This window comes from Suricata suricatta, chromosome X (assembly GCF_006229205.1).
Source record: "Suricata suricatta isolate VVHF042 chromosome X, meerkat_22Aug2017_6uvM2_HiC, whole genome shotgun sequence".
NCBI lineage: Eukaryota > Metazoa > Chordata > Mammalia > Carnivora > Herpestidae > Suricata > Suricata suricatta.
This window is the reverse complement of record NC_043717.1, coordinates 52,716,852-52,735,008: the sequence shown is the minus strand read 5'-3', so window position 1 is coordinate 52,735,008 and position 18,157 is coordinate 52,716,852. Positions and strand designations below refer to the sequence as shown.

General features: G+C 43.9%; 1 protein-coding gene across 1 annotated transcript; it reads left to right on the top strand.

Moving 5' to 3' along the window:
- Positions 1–499: 499 nt before the first annotated feature.
- Positions 500–6,231, top strand: RPS4X (ribosomal protein S4 X-linked). The gene is made up of 7 exons (XM_029930484.1): positions 500–518; positions 1,547–1,624; positions 2,111–2,291; positions 2,675–2,772; positions 4,146–4,317; positions 5,115–5,272; positions 6,048–6,231. The coding sequence occupies exons 1-7, from the start codon at positions 516–518 to the stop codon at positions 6,147–6,149; spliced, it is 792 nt and encodes a 263-aa protein (XP_029786344.1). The 5' UTR covers positions 500–515; the 3' UTR covers positions 6,150–6,231.
- The last annotated feature ends 11,926 nt before the right edge of the window (positions 6,232–18,157 follow it).

Here is an 18,157-nt window from a genome sequence, read left to right as displayed (position 1 = left end):
TACTAAGTTAACTTAGAGACAGCCCACAGCCCTGCATGGGCTCGCTGCTGTCAGCTCAGAGCTGGCTGTGGATCCTCTGCGCGCCCCCCCCCCCGCTCCTCTCCTGCTCTCTCTCAAAAATAAACATTTAAAAAAAAGAATATTAAATCTCTATTAAAATATATTCTGCTGATTATACAATCGTGTGTATATGGGACTTCAAGTAGCCTCACTTTGCCTCGTCTTCGAAGGCTGGGAACACGTTGAGCGCATCTTGTGTTTCCAGCACCTATCACGGAATCCCGCGACAGAAGAGGCGCTCAGCAAATACTGGTTGGGGTGGGGGCAGGAAAAGAGGGAGAAAACTGCCGAGCTTTGAGCTTCGGCCCTATGACCTCCCACCAGCAGGTGGCAAGATAGATTCCCGGTGGGCCTGGAACTGACGGAACTGGGCGGAGCGTTTTGAGGCTCCACCTCGGACACGCTTTTCTCGCTTACCGGAAAGAGGCGGTCCTCTTTTCGTGTCTAGCGCAGCCATGGTAAGGCGCCTTCCTCCCGAGCTCTTGGGGTCCATCAGCTTCCATCCTCTCAGGGCCGGGACTACCCAGGGCTCTGGGCTTCCCGCAGAAGGTGGCCGGGTGAAGGGGAAGGGACTGCAGCGTGCCGGTTGGCCCAGGCGAGCTCGAGGACGAGGGCGAACGTTGGCCCCGAGGAAGCGCGGGGGGGCGCGGGGGGGAATTGGTGCCGCTGGCGAGAAGGCCTTGCTCCGAGACTGCCCCGGCCAACGCCCGATCACGGATCCTACTGCCTCGGGAAGAACGGCTTTCTCAGGCGGGCAGATGATGGGCCTGGGACCGTGCGGGTGGGCGCCGGGCGGAGAGCGTTTTCTTCGTCCTTGTGTTTTTGGCACGGCTTGACTTGAGATAGTGTGGCCGGGTAAGCATCTACACAGCGCTGACCAACTTCCGCAATCTAAAGTGAAAGCAGCTCTCAGCTTTTGGGTTTAGAGTATGAGGGAGCAGCTGTTGGCACGTGGTTTTGCAGAGGGCAGGTTAATCTCGCATCAGACACTTAACACCAGGTGATTATGTTGGGAAAACTTTTCTATTTGATTTAACAAGCAGAAGCTTGGACAGATTGGGCTCTTGTCCATTTCTCTTCCTGGCTGGCTCTGTGCCAGCGTCCAACCTCTCGCCATTTCGCCAGAAAGCTTTCTTAGAAGACAGCCTCTTCTTTTACTTTTAAATGGTAACTTAAAGAAGCAGATACTTTTAAGTGGTAACATGGAAATACATGGAACAGTTCTCAAAGATAGTAATTCGTGTCCTCTATTCAGTGAAAGGGGTGGGTGCAGTTCATGGAGCCTATAGTATTTGATAGATAACTATGCATTTGCTTCTCTGTTGTATGTCATGGCCCTATGCTTAACACTGCCCACATTTTGCTGAAGGGGAAACTTAAGACTCCATTCTTTCAAGAAGTTAATAGCTGTTCTTAAAAACACACGCCCACAACCTGTAACCATTTTAACAGCATTGAAATCTAAAACCCTGAAATTCTCCTTCAGGCTCGTGGTCCCAAGAAGCATCTGAAGCGGGTAGCAGCTCCAAAGCATTGGATGCTGGATAAGCTGACTGGTGTGTTTGTAAGTATCTTAAGGGACCCTTCTTCTTTTTGGCCAGTGTTACAGAGCTATAATTGACATGTTCAGAGGACCTATTTTGTACTCCTTTATGTACCAGGCATTTCTGATTACTATGTCCAGAAGTTATTTGGGGACAGGGCTATGGGAGGAGTATTCTCGTCTCCCCGTTTTTGAAGACCTTGTGTTATCTTGCTGTCTTGTAACCCGGCCTGACTCCTTAATAACTGCCTCATCTGTTCCACATACTACATAGTACACTCACATGGACCGAGAATTCAAATGTTCTTAAGAGGCCTGGTCCTCTGAAGGGGAAACATGCAATAAAGCTTTAAGTTCTACAAGTTTTGCACACCTCTTGTTTACCCACACTTGGAGGGTGATGGAGACAGTCTGGTCTCTAGTTGATGGATCGCAAAGACATAGGAAGTGGGTTTGAGTGAATCCCAGCAGTAGTATTAAGGTCATTTTGCTTTGATCATTTCACAGGCCCCTCGTCCATCTACTGGTCCCCATAAGTTGAGAGAATGTCTCCCTCTCATCATTTTCCTAAGAAACAGACTTAAGTATGCCCTAACAGGAGATGAAGTAAAGAAGATCTGTATGCAGCGTTTTATTAAGATTGATGGCAAGGTCCGAACTGATATAACCTACCCTGCTGGTTTTATGGGTAAGTGATAGGTGGTGGGCACTTGGTGGTGGCTCCTTTTGCTTTATCTTCCTCTACAAAATGGCAGTGGTATCGAATATCGGTGGGCTTTTATCAGTCACAGAAATAAAGCCTACCTTCCCCCTTCAGTTTATACTAACATAGGGCTGCAAAGAATCAGGACTCCTTTCTCAAAACCAAAGTTTAATTCACCTTTAAGTTTTATATGTCCTAAAGACAGAGTTGTAAAAGATTAGCTAGCCATCATCATTAACCTAGGAGTTCTTATTTGTATTGGAAATAGGAAGGGTATGGGAAATTTTTTTCTTAGAGTGGTGTGGTTGTTACTCAGCATGGGGTAGTGGGGCCATATAGTAACCTTAGTTAAACTATTTGGATATCAGATGTCATCAGCATTGACAAGACTGGGGAGAATTTCCGCCTGATCTATGACACCAAGGGTCGCTTTGCTGTTCATCGCATTACGCCTGAGGAGGCCAAGGTGAGTGTTGTAAGCAGGCCGGGTCTTCAGCTAAAATTAACTAAGTTAAAACCTGAATTAAGTATGTGGTCTGGTCCATTGCAGTGAGGTAGGCAGATTGATTGCTTATGGTCATATACCTGGAAATTGCCAGTAAAAGTCTTACTGATAGCTGTATCACAGTTCATTGCTGGATACCTGTGGCTCCCTGTTTGAAGTTAACATCTTTAACACATTGTCCTTTTAGTGGCAGAAATAAATTCCAGTTTAACTTTGGCTTTGGAGGCAAGGAAAGTGATTTCTAGGAACATTTATTAGTGCCTGGAGTATGGGTCCTTTAAGTATAACGGACCATAAAGCCAATACTAGTCCACCTTGATTGGCTTTCTATCATGTCTCCATTCTTGAGTCTAGCTTTACTCTGGGGAGAGGAAAGGTGTTAATGGAGGACACATAATCCTTGGGGCATTTGTTTGAAATGGTTTAAAAAAAAAGATTGCGGACATTGATTATTTAATCCAATTTGTTGTGGTGGTTTTATGCAAAAGTTTAAGGCTCCTTGAAGTATTGGCTATAAATGAAGATTAATTCAATTGCGTGATTCAGCTCTTACTTTGCTTAGCTGCTTTGTTACCAGGCTGGAGGGCATGTCCAATGTCATCAAGGTGATTTGATTTACTTTGAGGAGGTCCTGGAGTGAAAATCCAACATTGAAACGCTTTGTGTGACTTATTTGTTGAATAGGTGAAATGGTAATAAAATTGCAGTTTGTGAGAACAAAATTCAGTTGTGTTTTGGAAGGAGGCAATTGTTAGGGAGCGGATGAGGGTGAGTTTGAAGAATGTAGGGGGCCTGTGAGGCTTAAACAGCCAGGGGAATGGAGGGTGATCAGCCCACACACTAGGGATTTACTCTGTTGTGGGAGTTGGCAAGCTGTGGGGCCTTCAATGCCTTGGACTTGAACCTGGGGCTAATGGAGTGGTACAGGAAAACATACTGGGAAGACTGCCCTAGAGAGGGACAGTGTCAGAGAAATTTGTGGAAAGTAGGAGGTCAAGTCAGGGTCCTCATTCTGCAGTTTGGCAAAGGGCCATTCCTATGTAGGGCTATTGTCTTTATCTGCTAATTGCATTTTTAACCTAGTGACTTTGTGAAGTTACTGTTTCATACCTGGTGTGTGTGAACTAAACTTTGAAGTTGCTGTTTCATACTTCCAGCAGCAAGGCAGTGGTGCATGTGAGCTACAAAGTTACTGTTTCATAAGTGGTGTAGGTGAACCAAATTTTGAAGTTCCTGTTTCATACATTCTGGAGCAGTGGTGAAGTAGTAACTGTTTCATATGGATCGTGGTGTGTGTGAACTAAACAAAATGGCTAATTCCTGTGTGTTCCCAGTATAAGTTGTGCAAAGTGAGAAAGATCTTTGTGGGAACAAAAGGTATCCCTCATCTGGTGACCCATGATGCTCGCACCATACGCTATCCTGATCCTCTCATCAAGGTGAATGATACCATTCAGATTGATTTGGAGACTGGAAAGATTACTGATTTCATCAAGTTTGATACTGGTAAGCAGCCTCTGCTATCTGGGCATTCTCTTTAAACCCAGGTATAAGTGCTGTTCTTTGCTTTTCACGCTCTTCCTCTAACGGGAGCTTAAGCATTATGACTTGCACCAGGCCTGGGTACAGGGTTTTGTTTTAAGCCCTCTTGGGTGATTCTGATAGGCAACCAAAGAGAAATGTCTTCTGATGTAGTTAGGGATTGGGAAGGGGGCATCTCTTAAAGGTTTAAGAAATGTGTGGGGAATGTGTAAAAAGGAAAAAAAAAAAAAAACACCTTACCTGGAGAATATCTCCTCCTAACACCCAGGTATATAGTATGTTTACTTCCAGAGGCCCAAATGTTTAGAATATTCTGGATAGCTGAGAGGAAGTCTGTTGTAAGACATATTCTCAGATCTGCTGTAGAGGTCTCAGAAAAGCTCCCCTATCTATGAAAATGGTCTGAGGGCTAGGCAGGAAGATGGCCAAACAGCAGCCATCCTAATAGTGATACAACCCTTAGTAATGCTGTCATCGCTCTCAAAGTCTGATAGTAACTGGCAGAGCATTGGGCCTTGGAGGAACAGCAGCAAACATGGTGAGGACCTGGCAAAGTGGCTTTGGGGTGGGGCTTAAATGAGGGAGGGGTGGGATAAATCTTAGGAGACCCCTCACAGTCCCTGCTTGGGTAACCTATCCATAACAGTAAACTGATGGGGAAAATGACTAATTTTGTTTTAGGCCTATCTCTTATCATTTGTCATATCGGGTTATGAGTTTGCTTAGTGTCTGGCTCTAACCAGATTGTTTCTTCTGCCTAGGTAATCTGTGTATGGTGACCGGAGGTGCTAACCTGGGAAGAATTGGTGTGATCACCAACAGAGAGAGACACCCTGGTTCTTTTGATGTAGTTCACGTGAAAGATGCCAATGGCAATAGCTTTGCCACCCGGCTCTCCAACATTTTTGTTATTGGCAAAGTAAGTTGGGTTCTCCCTTCTCTAGTCCAGGGAAATTGGTAAAGGCAGGTACTGCTGGGATTGTAGTGCTGGGTCCTGGCTGGCTCTACTGATCTGGTGTAGAGCCTCTTCAGGGATAGGACTCAACACCAAACAGGGCTGGGGCAAGCCTGTGCTTATTCAGTGTCAAAATCAGCAGGGGACCTGATCACCTTGGTTGGTGAAAAATGGCCAGTAATGGAATGAGTATGTCCTTTTTTCTTAATTTTTTATTTATTTTTGAGAGAGAGGGAGACTAATGTTTTTATTTATTTTTGAGAGAGAGGGAGACACAAAATCTGAAGCAAGCTCCAGGCTCTGAGCTGTCAGCACAGAGCCCAACGTGGGGCTCGAACCCACTAACCGTGAGATCATGACCTGAGCTGAAGTCAGATGCTTAACTGACTGAGCCACCCAGGTGCCCCATGAGTGTGTCTTATACATCAGTTCTTCAGTTTGTGCCTATGGACTTTTTTGGGGGGAAACAAGTGGCCAGCTTTGGTCACTCCTTCAGTGCTTCTAAGTCCTTAATTTACGATGGGCAGCAAGTTTAATAAAGTGGCCTCTGCAGCCCAAGCAGCGGCATCTAAATGTTTATCTAGATAAACCAGCATCTAAGTGTCTTAAGGCTGCCTGGCTGTTAATAAATGTTCTCCGACTCCTGTTTCTTGAAATGAGATGACAGAGGAAGTGTATGCCAAGCTGCTGATGGAGTTAGTGTGTGGTAGGTTCTGATTCTCCTTGTTTTCTCCTCCAGGGCAACAAACCATGGATTTCTCTTCCCCGTGGAAAGGGCATCCGCCTCACCATTGCTGAAGAGAGAGACAAGAGATTGGCTGCCAAACAGAGCAGTGGGTAAAAAGGTCCCCAGGTGACATGATTGGAAGTCTTTATACATAATTAAAGATTAATACAACACAATAAATTGTCTCTTTTGGTGATTGTGGTGGTTTGCTTTTGGAGTTTCGTTTTAATTTACAGCTTCCCTATTTTACTTATAAAAAGTAGATTGACTCAGCCTTAGGGCATTCTGTGATGTAGATCATCCTGTGTCTTTTTTAGGCTGGGCTAGGGTGGTGGGAGTGTGAACACACCAGACTTGACAAAGGAGTAGCAGCTAACCCAGGAGTGGAGAGAACCGGGGAACTCCCAGAGTATTGGTCAAGAACTCATCTGTCCTACGGACTCTTCGCTTAAAAAAAAAAACCCTGTGGAGCACCTGGGTGGCTCAGTCGATTAAGAAACCGACTTGAGCACAGGTCATGATCGCACAGCTTAGAAGTTTGAGCCCCATGTTGGCTTGCTGCCATCCGCTCAAAGCTCATGTTGGATCCTCTGTCCCTCCCTACCACCACCACCATCATCCCATCCTCTCAAAAATAAACCTAAAAAAAGTTAACCCTTGCTTCAAGGAGCCAGCTCTTTTGTTCCCCTATAAGGTATGTCTTAAAAATCCCCTACCTCCTATTGCAGGGCTTCTCAACCTTAATACTGTTCCAGGTAGCTTGGTGGGTGGCTGTCCTGTGTGTCATGGGGTGTTGAACAGCATCCCTGGCGGCTGACCACTGCATGTTAGAGCCTGCCTTCCCCTTCTGCCCAGTTGAGATTATAAAATGACTCCAGATGTAGACAGATCCCTCTTAGGGAGCAAAATTGCCTTGTGTCAAAACCCACCAACTACCCTATAGATAACTGCTGTATTTATCACTTAATCTCTTGTGGAAGAATATTCATGCTCAGCAAATCATCCCACTGACCGTTTTGGGGGGAAAAACATTTTGGACCTCTATCTGAGGCATGATGACCCCGTGTAAGATCACTGCCTGTTTAGCTGGGCCCAGGTCTGTGGTCCGACAGCGAAGGAGGCCCACTGAGGATTGATGAATGGCTTGTTTGCAGTGTCTCCACCCCAGGCTGGGTCCTAGGCTTGGAGTCCAGAGCCAAGAAAATTTGATCCTGTAGAACTCTGAGGTCTGAATAAGCTAAAGGAGGGATTGCCCCAGGAGTCTGTGGATTTGGCCCCACAGGGCTTCTCTGCCTTATATTGCAGGCACCAAAGCCACTGGCTGAGAATTCAGAGCAGTCCAACATGGGGCCTCAAGACCTCTGCTTACACAGATGGAATTTCTGCAATAACGGGTTCCAAGCAAATCCCATCATCCAGGTGAGCCAGGCAGGACCAGAAGTAATTTTTTTTTTAAATGAGAAGGAGAGAACGAGTGTGGAGCCTTTGTGCACAAGTAGGGTAGGGGTGGAGAGGGGGTGGAGGATCTGAAGCAGGCTCCGTGAGGACAGCCCAGAGCCCAATGTGGGGCTTCAACCCCACGAACCGTGAGAACATGACCTGAACCAAAGTCGGACCCTTAACTGAGCCACCCAGGCGCCTCAGGCCAGAGGTAATCTTAAGGTGCCCCTTGAGAAACAGGCAAGTGAGACAGTGAAAGGCCAGAGGGCAGGAGTCCCTGAAGACTGGTGGATTTTCTTGCTGCCACCCTGCTTGCTGAACCCATGGCTGTTCTTTGTAGGTTTGTTGTAAGCCTCCACTCAGCAAATGATGGAAATTATTTGGATTATAGCTAAAGAACCAAGGCAAATGTGAGGAATGAGAGGCCTCCCAGTTGGTTCTTTCCACACGTGCAGTGTTCTCCTACATGCTAATTGGGCAGCCATCTTGCGCAACTGGGCAATTAGTGTATTTGGCTGCAGTCTTCTCTCACCACCAGAATTTTTTAAACACTATTTTCTAATGCTCCTCCACATAAGCTTACTTTTTTTAAGCTTTTAATTCCAGTTAACATACAGAGTTAATTTCAGGTGTACAATGTAGTGATTCAACATGTCATACAGCACATGGTGCTCATGACAAGTGCAGTCCTTAATCCCCATCACCTATGTAACCCAGCCCCCCACCAACCTCCCCTCTGGTAACCCTCAATTTGTTCTCTATAGTTAAGAGGCTGTTCCTTGGTTTGCCTCTCATTTTTTCCCTTTGTTCGTTTTTTTTTTTTTTAACATTTATTTATTTTTGAGAGACAGAGACAGTGTGATCAGGGGAGGAGCAGAGAGAGAGAGGGAGACACAGAATCTGAAGCTGGCTCCAGGCTCTGAGCTGTCGGCACAGAGCCCGATGTGGGGCTCGAACCCACAAACTGTGAGATCATGACCCGAGCCAAAGTCGGATGCTTAACCAACTGAGCCACCCAGGCATCCCATATGAGTGAAATCATGATACTTGTCTTTCTCTTATTTTGCTTAGCATTATACGTTCTAGCTCCATCCGAGTCATTGCAAATGACAAGATTTCACGCTTTTTTATGGCCAATTGATATTCCATTGTATATATATGCCACATCTTTACCCATTCATCAATGGATGGACCCTTGGGCTGTTTCCATATCTTGGCCATTGTAAATAATCCTGCTATAAACATCAAAATGCATGTATCCTTTTGAATCAGTTGTTTTGTAACCTTTGGGTAAATACTTAGTAGCAAAATTGCTGGATTGTAGGACAGTTCTATTTTTGCTTTTATTTTTCTTGAATGTTTATTTAGTTTTGAAGGAGAGAGAGAGAGAGACAGCGTGAGCAGGGGAGGAGCAGAGAGAGAGGGAGACACAGAATCCAAAGTGGGCTCCAGGCTCCAAGCTGTCAGCACAGAGCCTGATGCCTGGCTCAAAGCAACAAACAGTGAGATCATGACCTGTGCTGAAGTTGGATGCTTAACCGACTGAGCCACCCAGGCACCCCATGGGCAGTTCTATTTTTAACTCATTGAAGAACCTCCATACTGTTTTCCACAGTGGCTGCACCAGTTTGCATTCCCATCCACAGTGCACGAGTGTTCCTTTTTCTCCACGTCCTCACTAACACCTGCTGTTTCTTGTGTTGTTGATTTTAGCCATTCTGACAGATGGGAGGTGATAGCTCATTGCAGTTTTTGATTTGCATTTCCCTGACGGTAAGCGAGGATGAGCATCTTTTCAGGTGTCTGTTGGCCAGCTGGAATGATGTGTCACTTGCAAATATCTTCCATTCCATAGGTTGCCTTTTAGTTTTGCCATTTGTTTCCTTCACTGTACAGAAGTGAACAACATTTTAAATGGGTTTTGTTTTTTTTATTTGTTAAGCTAGCACATGACTTTTTTTTTTTTTTTTTTAGCAACTAGCCCTAATGTGGGAAAGATTTTCATCCTAACAACCAGGTCATATGAATGTACTTAGCCAAAGCAGTCTGTAGCCTCAGAATGAGCTATAGGTTTCCAAATAAAATGGCTTGTGTCTTTTTAGGATTTTTGAAGGCTTCCAATTTGATTAATAAAATCTTCTTAATGAAGGGAACCTTAGAGATCATCTCAGGAGGGAGGCAGACAAATGGTATATAGATGAAACTGAAGCTGGTGGAACTTTATTAGGTTTGGTTTACTTCCTTGTGCCTTCAGTGGGCTGGGCCTCATGCTCCAGTCAAAGAGCAGCACAGCAGTTTTGAGAACAAGAAGAATACAGACAGCTAAGATTTATGTAGTAATTTATATCAAGAGCCATTTTGATTTTTTAAGTTCATTTATTTATTTGAGAGAGAGAGAGAGAGAGAGAGAGAGGAGGGGGAGAGAGAATCCCAAGCATGCTCCTCAATATCAGTGCAGAGCCTGACACGGGGCTCGATCTCACAAAATGTGAAATCATGACCTGAGCCAAAATTAAGAGACACTTAACCAATTGAGTTACCCAGGTGCCCCTAGCCATCTTGATTTGTTGATACCCAAATCCTGTGTTCTTGCTGCTAAACCAGATGTTACAGAAAGAATGGTAGCCACCGTACTGCCCCCTGACCCATACCAATCAGTTCTATCCATAGTCTTCCCCATCTCAGGTCACAGCAAACTGTCTTACCAATTACACAAGCCAAACACTTTGGACACGTCCTTAATTCGTCTCCTTTTCTCACACTCCACATGTAATTTTATGAGAAAACCCCATTGGTTCTACCTTCAAAATATACCCAGATTCCATATATGGTGATATTTAGAAATTATTGTTAATTTCTTTTGAGATAATGGTGAAAAGTTTTTCAGAGGTACACGCTGAAGTATTTGCAAAAGAAATGACAAGCAACCTGGAATTTCCTTTAAAATAATCTAGTGAGTGAGGAAGATCAACAAAACAAGGTTGACCATATGCTAATAATGTTGAAGCTGGGTGACGGTTACATGGAGTTCATTACACTAGTTGTTCTACCTATGCGTATGTTTGACATTTTTCATAATAAATGTGTAAAGGAACAAATACATAGTATGGTATCTGCCCTCTCTCCCTATCCCAAATAATATTAGACCATTCCTTTGTTTTTTGTTTTGAGAGAGAGTGCAAGTGAGCGAGCGGCAGAGAAAGAGAATAAAATGAAGGGCAGAGAGAGAGAGAGAGAGACGTGGGACTCATCTGAAGCAGGGCTCGTGCTCAGGAACCATGAGATCATGACCTGAGCTGAAGTCAGATGCTTAACCAACTGAGCCACCCAGGTGCCCCTCACTGACTCCGTTTTTATTTATGTAGTTTATATTATGAATATTTTCAAATATATAGAAAAGCCAAAAGAGTAGTATCATGATCAACCATATAAATACCAGCTAGATTCAGTAGTTAACATTTTGCTACATTTGCTTTATTTCTATATGTAGGCATACACACAGACACACATTTCTCTGAACCCTTTGAAAGTAAGTTGCAGACATCATGACCTCAGGTTCCTAGTGTTAAGAGATGGCAGGTGGCGGCTCTCAGGGGCTCCACCAAAGGAGTTAATTTCTATGTTACCTTGGGTATAAACTAGATACTAAAGAGAGATGCTGTCTTTTCACATAGAACTTTCCCACCCTGCATCAGAAGAACCCATTCATCTGCCCAGATGTTGGGCTCAGAAAAGTCCCCAAACCCAAAGATCAATCCTCAAGTTCAAAGAGAGAATGAAAAATAAGAAGGTTTGATGTGCTCAGGCTGGAGTTTATGGGTCAATTTTCTCTACCATTTTGGCTTTTGAGAATGTCTTACTGTTTAAACAATACATAATAACAAAGAATGTTCCCAAGAGATAACAGACGTCACTTAGTAATAACAATAATAACAGAAAGAAGAAATTTTCCAAGAGCTAACAGCTTTTCAGTTTATCCCTGGGGCTTTCCTAGGGACATCCTCATGTATTCTTCTTAGCTTTTCTAGCAACAGTGAACACGTGTAATCAGTGGTGTGTTGGTAAATGTTTAACAACTAACTCTCTAGGGGCGCCTGAGTGGCTCAGTTGGTAGAGCATCCAGCTTCAGCTCACGTCATGATCTCGCGGTTCATGGGTTGGAGCCCCATGTCAGGCTCTGTGCTGACAGTTAGCTCAGAACCTGGAGCCTGTCTTCAGATTCTGTGTCTCCATCTATCTCTGACCCTCCCCTACTCACATTGTGTCTCTCTCTCTCTCTCTCTCTCTCTCTCTCTCAAAAATAAATAAAACATAAAAAAATTTTGTTTTAAATGTGTACCTACAGGCACCTACATGGCTCAGTTAAGCATCTGATGCTTGGCTGGGGTCTTGATCTTTGGGTTGTGGGTTCAGGCCCTGTGTTGGGTTCTGTGCTGGGTGTGGAGTGTACTTAAAGAAAAGTGTACCTACACATGTACATAGGTTTATTATAAGTTTTACTGATACAAAGGATGTATAACACAATTTACAAATAATAATGAAATAGGCAATACTCTTTATTATGATTTCCATATATGGCTATAGCCAGGTGGTTCTCACAGAATGCTGTCCTTGACTTTTGCCAAATTCTTATATTCACACCAGTCTGTGGTTATGGAGGCACCTGGCTGGCTCAGTCATGAGGAAGAGTGTGTGACTATTGCTCTCGGGGTTGTGAGTTCAAGTTCCATGTTGGGTGTAGAGATTACTTAAATAAAACTTTAAAAATCTATGGTTGTGGTTGCAATCGACAAAGAAATGTAGTTCTGATCCATGTGTTGGTTGATATTTGTGTTTGCATTAAAAAATAAGACAAAAATGAAACAACAAAATCATACATAAGAACCTCACTCATTTGTCAATGGTGCGAGCAACTTCTTTGCTGAATCAGATAATAGTTTTCGAATTCAGAAAGAATAGCTCCTTAATGTTTTGTACTGGTCACAATGTGTTGGGTATAAGACACAACATACTTCTAAGTTTAATCTGCATGTTTACAATTTCTCTGTCCCAACATTAACTTGAGATAATCAACCAGACAATTAATCAAGTCCTGATTGTAGTGTTTACCAATTTCTGTGGCTGATTTCAGGCTACCACTGTGATGTCACCACACAGGGACCTGCGAAGAGATGCACAGTAACACATCATTATGTAACATTTCCACCACATCTATATGATAGGCATAAATAACCTCAAGGACATGTAGATAATAGTAAAATGTGGGGTGCCTGCGTGGCTCCGTGGGTTAAGCATCTTACTCCTGATTTCGGCTCAGGTCATGATCTCACTGTCACGCTGACAGTGGGGAGCCTGCTTGCGATTCTCTCTTTGCCCCTCCCCTGCCCTCTCTAAATAAATGAATAAATAAGTAAACATTGAAAAAATAGTAAAATGTAAAGTAATTAGGAAGTATTGAGTGTTTAATAGTTATTATGTTTGCATTTTTAAAGTTTATTTATTTTGAGAGAGAGAGAAAGAGTGCAAGCATGGAAGGAGCAGAGAGAGGGAGAAACAGAATCCCAAGCAGGCTCCACACTGGCAGCACAGAGCCCTATGTAGGGCTCAAACTCACAAACTATAAGATCATGACCTGAGCCAGTATCAAGAGTCAGGTGCTTAACTGGCTGAGCCACCTAGGCGCCTCTATTACCTTTGCATTTAATATAATTTTCTTCATTGTAAGTTTATATATTTACATTTAAGTATAGTTTTATTACTTATATGTTTTTGCATTTTTAATAATAATGTCTGTTTTTAACAAGTGGCTCAGAAAATTCCTAAAGATTTAACAATTGGTTTTTGTGAGCTGGTATGAGCCGGCTCCAGCACACCATGTGGGCCATGCTATGAGACTCGGCTGGCTGCCCTGGTCCTGTGGAGTGTGTCTCCGCCTCACCATCCTCTCAGCCACGTATGCCATGAGCGACTTCCTCTGTTACCACCCAAATCTCTCTACCACACATCCAATTCCTAGAGCCCAGTTTGAATTTTGTCACTTCCTCTTCAAAACATTTTGTTCAGGGGCACCTGGGTTGCTTAGTGGGTTAAGCTTCTGACTTTGGCTCAGCTTATGGTCTTGCAGTTCATGGGTTTGAGCCCTGCATCGGGCTCTATGCTGTCAACACAGAGCCCACTCTGGATCCTCTGTCCCACTCTCTCTCTCTGGACTTTCCTCACTCTCTCTCTTTCTCAAAAATAACTATTAGAAAAAACCTCTTGTTCAAACACACTGCTTGTAGAATCAGGCCCAAATTCCTTGGGTTTTTTGCAAGCCCTCCTCACTGTGGTCTTAAGCTACTTTCTCAATAGAAGGACACACAATAGTCCCAATTCCCGGGTCTCTAATCACCACAACTTCTTTCTTGTACATCAGACATTCATAGTCACCTGCCAGCTGGACATCTCTTAGGTGGTCCCCAAACATTTCAAGCTCAGAATGTCCCAAATAGATTCCCACCCCTACAGTGCTTCTATTTCTGTAGTCCCTGATTTTCTCTTAGACTTTCAAATTTACATTGTTCCCATCTCTCTTCTTATTCTTTTGACACCTTTTTCCTCCAAGAGCATTTTTTTCCCACACTCAGCCTTCCTTCAGGCCTCAGCTGAGATACTGCTTCCTCTGGGAAACTTCTGGGAAGGTTAGGAGCCCACAGCACACCATTTCCCTGTTCTTCCCATTCTAGAATCTACCATGGTGTATTAAAATGGTCTATTTAAAAAAAAAAATGGTCTATTTAGGAGTGCCTGGCTGGCTCAGTCAGTGGAGCATGCAACTCTTGATCTTGGGGTTGTGAGTTCAAACCCCACATTGGGTGTAGAGCTTACTTTAAAAAAAAATTGTCTAGGGGCACCTGAGTGGCTCAGTCAGTTAAGCAACCAACTTCAGCTCAGGTCATGATCTCACATCCATGGGTTCAAGCCCTGCATCAGGCCCTGTGCTGACAGCTCAGAGCCTGGAGCCTGCTTCAGATTCTGTGTTTCCCTCTCTCTCTGCCCCTCCCCTGCTCACGTTCTCTCTCTGCCTCAAAAATAAATAAACCAAAAAAATTTTTAATAAAAAATTTTTGTAAAAATTGTCCTGCTTTCTCCTCTAGGGTTTTTATGGTTTCCTGTCTCACATTAAGGTCCTTTAACCATTTTGAGTTTATTTTTGTGAATGGTATAAGAAAGTGGTCTAGTTTCATTCTTCTACACGTTGCTGTCCAGTTCTCCCAACACCACCTGTTGAAGAAGCTGTCTTTTTTCCATTGGATACTCTTTCTTGCTTTGTCAAAGATTAATTGGCCATATATTTGTAGGTCCAGTTCTGGGCTCTCTATTCTATTCCATTGGTCCATGTGTCTGTTTTTGTGCCAATACCATACTGTCTTGATGATGACAGCTTTGTAAAAAAATTGTCTATTTAATTGTCTGTTTCCCTTGTGAGTCTGTGAGGTCCATAAGGCTAGTCTTGTTCACCAACAGAATCCCCACCATTTAGCCCAGTTTCTGGCATGTTGTGGGTACCAGATGAATGAATGAATAAGACGCATATCCTGCAGGTCCCCTATGAACCTTCCCCTGTCTTGTTTCCTCATTGTTTCCCCAAGTACACCTTGTACTTTTTCACTTCCAAAAAAAAGGAGGCCAAAGTTTTTGCTTGTGCTTAAGGGGACAAGGTCATAAAATGTCACCTTCTGAAATTGGAACTAATAGAATCAACATTGAATAGATGAGAGCAGCCATCTGCAAAAAAAAGTCCACTTTAAGGGCTGGTTTGTAAATGTGGTACCAATGAGACAAGGATGCTTCTCAGGTCTCTGTGGTGACCAGAATGTCACCACCGGCTGGAGATCTGTCAAATATAAAGAAAGTGATAATGTCAATCAGTTGTAAACTGATTGCTAAAGATAATGCTGTATAGAGGCGCCTGGGTGGCTCAGTCGGTTAAGCCTTCGACTTCGGCTCAGGTCAGATCTCATGTCCGTGGGTTCGAGCCCCGTGTCGGGCTCTGTGCTGACAGCTAGCTCAGAGCCTGGAGCCTGCTTCTGGTTCTGTGTCTCCTCTCTCTCTGCCCCTCCCCCTCTCATGCTCTGTCTCTCTCTGTATCAAAAATAAATAAAACATTAAAAAAAAAGATAATGCTGTATAAAGCAGGAGGGCTCTTGTCTACATGGGGACTTGAATAGACTTGAGCCAAAGAGCAACACATTTTCTGTGCTTGATCATCATCAAGTGCCACCTGCAGCCCTTTACAGTTTACAAAGCACCTCCAAGTGTTACCTCAGTGAATCTCCATGATGACCCCATCAAATGGACCTTATTCATCATTTTATAGATGATAAAAATGAAATGCAGGGAGCTGAATCAACTTGCCCTAAATCCCCTGCATGCGCGCGCGCACACACACACACACACACACACACACACACACACACTCATCCCTTCACTAGACCCTCAGAGCATGATATGGTTATGAACCCAAGTAGAGAAATACCTCTCGGACAGAGATAGGAAGTTCTTGCAGTGACCAGGTGTTCAACCCATTTGCTTTGGTTATTTCTGATTCTGTGCTCAGGCTGTGGCTTTTAGCTATGAAGAGGTTTGGCTCAGGGCCTTGGACTCCATGAAGGGAGTGAGGGTGGTGGTGCTGGGAGAGAATTGATATCAGACTGGTTTCTTGTTCATTCAGCAAATGGTTTTTGGACAACTACTATGTGTCTTGAAGTGCTAAGAACATGGAATATAGTGGTGAATAAGACACAAAGCTCTGCACCAAGCTGATGGCCTAATTATGAGTCTGACAAATAAATACTAGAGTCCCTCCTTATTTGTGGGAGATATGTTCCAAGACTCCCCTGCCAGTGGATGTCTGAAACCACAGACAGTACTGAGCCTTATATATGCTGTGTGTCTTCCTATATGTATCTTCGATAAAGTTTAATTCATAAATAGACACAGAAAGAGATTAACAACAATAATTAGTAAGTAAAACAATCATAACAATATTCTGTAATAAATGTTACATCAATATGGTCTCTGTCTCCAAAAATATTGTACTGTACTCACTCTTCTTGTGATGATGTGAGATGATAAATGCCTATGTGATGACATGAAGTGAGGTGAATGACATAAGCACTGGGATGTAGTGTTAGGCTACTTCTGACCTTCTGTTGCTGTGTTGGAAGGAGGGCCATCTGCCTCTGGACCACAGTTGCCCTTCGGTAACTGAAGCCACAAAAAGCAAAACTGCACGTATACTTAAAAATATGGTATGATAGTAAAAGGAGCATGGGGTGCTCTGGGGGCCCATCAAAGAGCCATCTACAGTGGTCCCCGGGAGGGTCCGGAAAGGCTTCCCAGAAGAATCAATGCCTGAGCTGATACTGGAAGGGATTTAGTGATACAAAAAGAGGTTGGAGGAATCAGGCTGGGGATAGAAAACCTTAACAGGGAGACAGGGTGAGAACACGGGGGGTGTGTGGGAGTGTGTGACAACAAAAGGCAAGGGAATAGCTGTGGGAGGGGTGGTTGTGAGAAATGTGGCTGGAGAGATAATCAAAAAGCCAAATTATAGTAAGAAGGACCTCAATAATAATGTACAGTATAATTTCCCAAGATCTGTGATGTTATTAATCATGATTATTAATGATTCATCGATGAAATCAATAAAAATTTATATGGCTGCTACCAATGACTTTATAATTCTAAGATCTGACTTGAAGGGAGTGATTAGAGCACATCAGTGTGAGAGGCACAGAGCTCAGCACGCTACATGCACTCTCACAGCAGTTCACTGTGGGATATGTTATTGTCCGAGTGTGCTAGTGAGAGAATTGCAGGTCAGAGAGGTTAAGAGTGTGCCAGAAGTCACATTGGCTGTCAGCTGGCTGTTTTGGCATCAGAACTGAGGTTTAATATAGACTCCAGAGCCCATCCTGGAAATTGGCTTGCTCAATAGCAATCAGATGTGGGGTGAGTGGGTGGTTCAGTTGGTTAAACATCGGACTCTTGATTTTGGCTCCAGTACTGATCTCACCATCGGTGAGATCAAGCGCCCGAGTTGGGCTCTGTGCTGCAGTGTGGAGCCTACTTGGAATTCTCTCTCTCCCTCTCTCTCTGCCCCTCCCATGCTCTCTTTCTCTCTTTCAAAATGAATAAAATAAACTTTAAAAAATAGCAATCAGATGTGTTTAGGAATTTTGACTGAACCCTAAGAGAAATAAAGTCATCAAAGGGCACAGAGGAGGTACCCAGATTTCTAGTGAGGCACCTGGGTGGCTCAGTTGGTTAAGTGTCCAACTTCAGCTTAGGTCCTGATCTCATGGTTCATGGGCTCGAGCCCCACATTGGGCTCTCTGATGTTAGCACAGAGCTGGCTTTGCCTCCTCTGTCTCCCTCTCTCTCTGCCCCTCCCCCTTCTCTCTGTCTCTCTCTCTCTCTCTCTCTCAAAAATAAATAAACATTACCCAAAAAACCTCACTCTAGCTGTGTGGTGAAGGATGAACTGGAAGGAGGAGAATAGAGGCAGAGAGGGCAAGGGAATCCTTTTGCCTTTTACTTCATCTCTCAGATGGTTGTGGTTTGGACCAGGGAAGTAGCTGTCGGAATGGAGAGAAGGGAATATATTCATGAGATATGTAGGAGGTAACATTGACAGG